Source organism: Marmota marmota, unplaced genomic scaffold (assembly GCF_001458135.2).
Source record: "Marmota marmota marmota unplaced genomic scaffold, marMar, whole genome shotgun sequence".
NCBI classification, from domain to species: Eukaryota; Metazoa; Chordata; class Mammalia; order Rodentia; family Sciuridae; genus Marmota; species Marmota marmota.
This window is the reverse complement of record NW_026000205.1, coordinates 3,235,588-3,243,262: the sequence shown is the minus strand read 5'-3', so window position 1 is coordinate 3,243,262 and position 7,675 is coordinate 3,235,588. Positions and strand designations below refer to the sequence as shown.

The window sequence follows — 7,675 nt, the reverse complement described above, 5'->3', positions numbered from 1 at the left end:
ACCTCATCTCCGCAGCCCCCCAGGCCCCACCCCTCCCGAGGTCCTGCCCAAGCCCAAGGTCCCCTCCTGCCCCCACAACCAGGCCCGCCCTTTCCCCAAGTCCATCTCCCAGGCCCCGCCCACCCAGGCCCCGCCCTGCCTCCACAGCCACGCCCTTCTCCCAGGCCCCGCCCTGCCTCCACAGCCACGTCCTTCTCCCAAGTCCATCTCCCAGGCCCCGCCCACCCAGGCCCATCCCTGCCTCCACAGCTACGCCCTTCTCCCAGACCCCGCCCTTCCCCCCCCGCCCCCACAGCCACGCCCTTCCCCCAGCCAAATCCATTTCTCCCGCCATTTCCCCATCCACCCGCGCCTGGCCTGGGGTACCTGCCACGGACCAACGCACTCACATGGTCTCATCGTCGCCGAACTCAAGTTCGCCGCAGGCGTCCTCATAGTGCACGCCGCCGCCACGCGCCGTGCCGTCCACCGTGCGGTAGGGGAGGCGCACAGTGCCACGCGCGCCAGAGCTGCGCACGACGCGCACGTCCACGGTGCCCATGCACTCGCTCACGTGCAGCAGGCGGTCCTGGAAGGAGAAGATGCCCGCGTGGTCGTCGTCCAGGATGGTGACGGTGGCCAGCAACGGCGACACTAGTCGCCCCTTGGGCCGCCCCCCACCGTCAGGCTCGAACATGCCCTGCGCGTCGCCCACGCGCAGGTTCAGCAGTCGCACGAAGAAGTGTTCGTCCTCCTCGAAGATGTCGTCGTCGATGATGCCGATGCGCAGCTCCTTCTGCGTCTCGCCTGGCTTGAACACCAGCGTGCCCTCGCTGCGGCCGGGAGGGGCGAGAGGGAAGAGCTCGGTCAACAGCGTGTTGTAGGGGGTTTTGGGGTGGGCTTCCTGCAGGAGGGGCGGCGGAGCAGGGGAGCAAGACCGAGTGCGTCTCTCCCACCTGGAGGTCTTGAGGGACAGATCAGGGCAGGCTTCCGGGGTGACGACCTAACCCAGAAGGAGGTGTTCTGGGCAAGCTGCAGGCAACATGGGAAATCCCAGAGCTGAGACAGGGGGTGCTCTCCAGCTGCTTCCTGAACCTCGGGGTGCTGCATGTGGATGCCCTGGTCTCCTAAACTGTAATTCTGGTTCAGGACCCCCTGAATCTCTCAGGAGCTTCAGGGGGTGTGGATGGTCTGGTACTGGGGCCACACTCTGAGAAGTAGGGATTTAGGGACCGTGGGACCGCCTTGTCACTCCTCTGACATAAACAAAATAAAATCTTATTGTGTTTCCACCTGTCCCCAAGAGAAAGTCTACATTCCTTAACTCAGCATCATCAATTTGTCCCACAGATACTCCCCAAGCTGCTGTGCCCTGTCCTGAGTGGCACCAGGGACACAGCCATGACCAGGTCCTGTCCTCACGGGGTTCCCAGCCCCACAGGAGAGTTGCACCGGAGCGACAAGTACATACTCAGTGGCAATTACACGCTTGTTCTTTTACTCACCACACACTAACTGAGCACCTGCTGTGTGCCAGGCCCTGGTCTCAGTGTGGGCAAGAGCAGCTAAAGCAGATCAGACACCCTGCCTGGCCCAGCTGCGTCAGGGCAGCTTGGAGAGTGAGGCCCCGGGGACAGGGTGCCGCTGAGCAGAGGGTGAGTAGCGGGAGGGGAGAGGGAGGTGTCCTGGGGGTGGGGAGCCTTCTGAGAAGCCCCTGTGAGCAGAGCTGGAGGCGGTGGGGGAGCTGTGGGGGATTCAGGGCAGGACTCCTGGGAAGGCGAGCAGGGGGCCGCGTGTCCTGAGGCGGGAGCTGAGCTGGGTTTCAAGAAACAGTGAGAGGGGCTGCAGCGGAGAGGGGACAGGACTGATTCGTGGGGCCTCGGTGAGGATGCCAGGTTTGAGTGAGGCAGAGCCATGGGAGTCTTCTGACTGGGGAGGGACGGGAGCTGGCCTGGGTTCTGGCCGTGGGCAGGCAGTGATAGCCCGAGGAGTGGGCTCCTCCTGGTGGAACTGCAGACATCGACCTGACTCTGAGATGGTATTGAACCTCAAAACCTGTCACTTCCCCGGAGTCCCTTCCAGCCTGCCACAAGGGGCTCCGTGTCACACTGGAAGGCGCTGTGAGCCTGGTGAGGGGTCTTGTTGCATCACCACCTTTGTGATAAAGGGCCTCTGGGCTCCAGTTCTTCAAGAGAAGCTCAGTTCTGTGGGAAGGACCAAGGGACCTCAAGGTCCTGGCAAAGAGACAGGGGTGCAGAAGCAGGTGGCAAGACCTGGGGTGGAGGGACAAGGGGCTTCCTGCTGTGGAAGCAGCAGGCTTTGCTGTCCATGGTGGCTTCATGCTGGGTGGGCTGACCTGCTGCCAGCCGCCCGCTGTATGATGGTCACAGTCACTGATCTGCAGTCCTCAGCCTCAGTTTTTTTACCTATAAAATGGAGCTAATCACAGTGTCTACTTGCTGGCATTGTGCTGAGGACAGAGTTAACCTCAGGGAGGCCCTTGCAGGCCCCGTGGAAGCACTCGCAGAAGTTAGCAAGTGACAGATGCATATTAATTAATGCTTGAATCTTAGGACTCTAAATCCCCAGAATGTTAGAAATTCAAATAGCAGAATGTGGCGAATTTAGCATCAGCTTTGCCAAACAGTTAAACTGGAGAACCCCAGTGAAGGACAAGCAGGTGACATGTGCCTCCTGAGACAGTGTACCGGGGAGGACACGGCACCCTTCCATGCACTTCCGCCAGAGGTGCCCAGCTGAGTCTAACCGTGAGCAGACATGGGACAGACTCAACCAAGGGCTGTTCTAGCAACTGCCAATCATCTTCAAAAGAGCCAGGGACACAAAAGTCACAGAAGCCCATCTAGGCTGGAGGAGACCAACCAGACGTGACGGCCGAATGCCACGGTGGTTATGGACGGAGTGGGAAGACAGAAGAACACAGCCGTGGGATGGCATGGGGACACTGGTAAACGCAGTCACAGGCTGGAGGCTGGACCACGTCCATTCAGCAGTTAAGTTTCCCGAGTGCGATCATCAGGAAGCGCTCACACAGGAGAACGTGTCCGTTCTTCATCTCTCTCAGCGCTGGGGATCGAGCCCAGGCCAGCGCTCTACCAGCAGCCACACCTCCTGGCCTGCCTTATTCTGAGGCTGTAGGATTCAGGGGAAAAGGGTCTGCAGCTCGCTCTCGTAGAGTGCCACATCCTTATTTCAAGGCTGGCGTGGTGGTGCACACCTGTGATCCCCGTGAGCCAGGAGGCTGCAGCAGAAAGATCATGAGTTCAAGGCCAGCCTCAGCCACTTAGTGAGGCCCTAAGCAATTTTAGTGAGACCCTGTCTCAAATAAAAATAAAAAGGGCTGGGGATGTGGCTCAGCGGTAAAAAAGAAGAAAAATAACACAGAACCACCCACCACTGGTCACAGAATCCAAGAAGGCAAAAACCCCAGAGCTGTCAAACCAGACAGTTGGGGTGTGGTTTAGAATGCCAAAATGTTAGAATCCTAGAATCTCAGAACTTTGGACATTTAGTGTATTAGGATTATAGAGCCTTAAATCTGTTAGAATAGTCATGTTATTTGGGGGTTTCAGAGAGCAGGTTTCATTTGAAGAAACTGAGGCCCATAGGGCCACCCCTTCCCCATGTGGTACCTGGGTGAAAATTAGAAAAAGGCTCTCTTTTTGATGACCCTTATTTCCATGACTCAGGAAATTGTTCAAGTAGACATACACATCTACAATGTCCACTATGAATAGAGCATCCTCAGATATAGTGACCTTGCACAGTGTACAACCTCAACAACTGAATTCAGTAGCCCTATTTCCCCAAACAGAGGCAGAGCTTTGCCCAAGGAACTTAACTCTGTGCAGTGCTGGAGATGGAACCCAGGCCTCGAGCACTCTACAGGTACTCTGTCACTGAGCCACATCCTCAACCCTTTGCTCTCTTCCAACATGTTGGAGGTAAAGTCCTTTGCAGGTGAGAAAGTGGCCTCTGCTTCCTGCAGGGAACACCTGGACTCACTTCCTTCCACCAAGACTCAGGCTTTACCTGGGGGCAGTGCAGACCCGGGTGTGGACAGCAGCGGAAGAGTGGAGGGAGAGACCAAAGCAAGTCCCATCGCAGTGAATGCAGCTTCCCCAACTGGGGGACAGTGGGGAGGCTGGAGGAGGAGGTCACAGGTGGCAAAGGGATCCCCTGCCACGGATGTTGGAACAAAGGCCCGTGAGGAGTCGGCATGCTCAGGCAGGGGCGGGGGAGGGAAGTGGGTGGACGTGGGACCCTGGCTGGCTGAGCAGAGGGCAAGACCTACAAGTGTCCATAGCGCCGTGAAGGTGGGAAGTGATAGCCAGAGGGGACTGGGTGGCTGAAGGTCCTGCTGAGGCCCAGTGTTGGACCTAGAAACCCGTCAAGAAGAGAACCCAGCATCGGGGAGAGGAGGGCGGAGGGGCTGGGAGTGCAGCCCAGGGAGGCCCCCGCACCGTGACGGACAGGTGCAGCCCCTGTGGGAAGCCCCGCACCAGCCCCTGTGTGCCCTGCCGACTGGCACGGCTCTTTCCGCTCCTGGCACTTTTACGTCAGCGGTGCTGGCCTCCCAGGGTCTCCCAGGAGCATCCGGGCTCCACCTGGACGGGGTGTCCTAGGTTTTTTCACTGTGATGGTCACCACCAGTGGCAGAGTAGACACATGGCAAAGGCTCGACCTGGACCAACAAAGGTCTTTGCGAAGCCCTGAGTCTCGAGGGCGCGGCCGCGGGAGAACCAGACACAGGAAGGATCTGCCTCTGCGAGTGAGCTGGGACCTCGGCGGCGTCGTTTATTGTCTGATGTGGGGTCCCCACAAATGCACCAAGCACACAGCAGGTGCTCAGCAGGAACTCTTGGATGAGGGGCTCTCCCAGGCCCACAGGAAGAGGGCTAAGGAGAGGGACCGAGGCAGTGACTGTGGAGACCAAGGATGGGATGTGCCAGCCGTCTCCCTCTGCTCCCCCTAGTCACCGTGCAGCGCGACATTTACTACATGGCACCTTCTGACGTGTGGGGTCACGGACGTCATTTTTGCAACTGGAGTGCAAGGACGCTGCCGCCCTGTTCACGGTGGTGTGCTCACTGGTACACAGTAGGTGCTCAGTGAGCACCTGCATTCAGGCAGGTGCCGTGGGCCGCTCGCTCTACCTGTGCTAGAGCCACAGGGTTAAAATGGAGCCGCGTGAACACCATACCAGACAGCTGCAGAATAGGGGCAGTGCGAAGCCCGAGCCTGTCCCTCCAAGCTACCATGTGACCTGAAATCCTGGGGCGGTGCCTGGCACATGGCAAGTGCCCACTAAAAGGTAATCCTGTCACGACTGTGGGGACAGCCGCGCATCAGGCTGTGATAAGACTGAAGGCTGTGGATGAGTTATGACCGTGGGAGGGGGGCTGGGGTGAGAGATTCCCCACCAAGTTCAGGCACCATGACAGGTGCACCGAGGATTGCCTCTGTCGCAGACCAGCTGAGGGTCACTGTACATGACGGGGTGGGGGACTAGATCAGCCAAGTCGTGAAACAGACACCAAAGCCACAACAGCTGAAACTGCACAGTTCTGACACTCCAGTGAAGCAGTGAACAACACAGGGGACCCGTGAGAGGACAAGGCTCTGTCTTCCAATCAGGCATGCGATGGCTGCTCCGCATGTGCACAGGCACTTACCCTCCTAGATACAAGACAGACAGTGAAACTACAGAAATTCAAACAGCCGGGCCCCCACACAGGAGGTGCAGGTGGCGGGAGCCTTGCCCTGCGCACTGTTCTGTATAAATGCCTGGAACAGGTCTGGCACACAGTAGGCTCCCTATAAATGTGACTTATTACTAGAATACGGGAGGAGGTCTCCCCATAGGAGACGGAGCAGGTGACAGAGCTGCCATGGTTCAAAGGTCAAGGCCTACAGCAAGAGCCTCGCACAACTCTTGTGTGTTGGAGTGGCAGCCGGGCATGGCCGCCGTCGGCTGGGGCATGCCTTCAGCATGGCATCCAGAACAACGGCTGGCACAGAGGGACACCCCACCCGAAAATCAGTTACTCCAAGCATCAGGGAGGGTTGGTTCCTCTGAGTGACAGAACATTCATCACCACTGTAACAAGGAGCACAGCAGGTGTCAGGCCCAGAGCCCACAGGTGGACAAGGAACAGCAGAGGGGCAGTCTGCCCACAGCCAGTTGTGTGGCCCAGCGCTGTGTGCCACACGCCTGGCCCAGTGTCTGACACAATGAATGTTCTCAAGGACCAGTGGGTGAGAGCCAGACCCCATGGCACACGCCTGTAACCCCAGCAACTTGGGAGGTTGAGACAGGACTGCAAGTCCCAGGCCAGCCTGGGCAACCTGGGGACTATCCCAAAATTAAAAAAAAAAAAAAAGAGAGAGAGAAAATGAGCCAGGCGCGGTGGCGCATGCCTGCACTCCCAGCAGCTCAGGAGTCTCAGACAGGAGGATTGCAAAGCCAGCCTCAGAACCTTAGCAAGACCCTGAGCAACACAGCAAGACCCAGTCTCTAAAAAATAAAGGATGTGGCTCAGTGGTTATGTGCCCCTGGGTTCAGTCCCTGGTACCAAAAAAATAATTTAAAAAAATGAACCAACACCACAGGTCACCCATAGCAAGGGATGGGTCCTGAGGCCAGAGCCGCAGGCTGCAGCTGGGGCAGAGATGGCCCTGTGGACAGCCGCCTGCGCAGCAGCAGGGGGTGGCGGCCTGGCCAGGGACCCACCTGTACTCGTCCGGGGACCTACCTGTACTCGTAGTCGGAGCCCGCCTTGGCCGAGCCGTCCTCCGTGCGGTAGTCCACGTAGAAGGTGCTGTTGCCCTCACCGCCCTGGCAGGTGACCGACAGCAGCACGGAGCCGCAGTTCTCCAGGCAGTGGTACAGGCTGGGCTCGAAGAAGATGCGGCTGGCGCCGTCGTCCTCATCCTCTCCAGGGCCATCAGCGGGGGTGGCTCTGCGCGAGGCGTCGGCTGCGTGTCGCCGTAGCACGTTGCCCGCGCCAGTCATCAGCCGCGTGGCCTGGATGCGGTAGAAGGCGCGGCTCTTCTGCTGGTGCAGTAGCGCGTAGTAGTTGGCGATGCCCACCAGCTGCTCCAGGTCCTTGTCCGGGTGCTTCTGCTTGAGATCCTTGAGGATCTGGATGACCTCGCGGCGGCTGGCGTCCAGCTCGCGTGCCTCGGCAGGGCCCGGGCCCAGGCCGCCCAGCTCGCCTGGTGCCTCGCTGCCCACAAACGTGCCGTCCAGCTCGATGCTCTTGGGTGGGTCGCCCTCAGCGCCAATGATGATGCCGCTGCGCGGGTCGGTGCGGTAGCGCTTGTAAACGTACTTGTAGAACAGCAGCCGCTTGTCGGCCATCCAGGCGAACACCACACACACCGGGAAGAAGATCAGGGTCAGCAGTGCCTCCCACACCTGCGGGCAGCTGGGTATCAGGACGCGCCACCTCCGCGCCGGCAGGGGGACGCACTGCGCGGGAGCCCCTGAGTCTCCAAGCTGCAGCTCGCTGTGCGCCCCACCTCCCCGCGCCTCCCCTCCCATCCACCCAGCCACCCATCCATCCACCCCATCCACCCACCCACCCAGCCACCCACGCCACCTCATCCCATCCTCACCCACCTCACGCCCACTCCCATCCACCCATCCATCCCACCCTACCCCTACCACTCC

General features: G+C 59.3%; 1 protein-coding gene across 1 annotated transcript in view; it reads right to left on the bottom strand.

Annotated features, from left to right (window-relative positions):
- Positions 1-7,675, bottom strand: part of Slc8a2 (solute carrier family 8 member A2) — a 46,625-nt gene that overhangs the window by 11,759 nt on the left and 27,191 nt on the right. Inside the window, exons 5-6 of the mRNA XM_048790637.1 lie at positions 6,756-7,420; positions 390-812 (exon numbers count right to left, since the gene is read on the bottom strand). Coding sequence (XP_048646594.1) covers positions 390-812; positions 6,756-7,420 — 1,088 coding nt within the window. The remainder of the gene's footprint in view (positions 1-389; positions 813-6,755; positions 7,421-7,675) is intronic.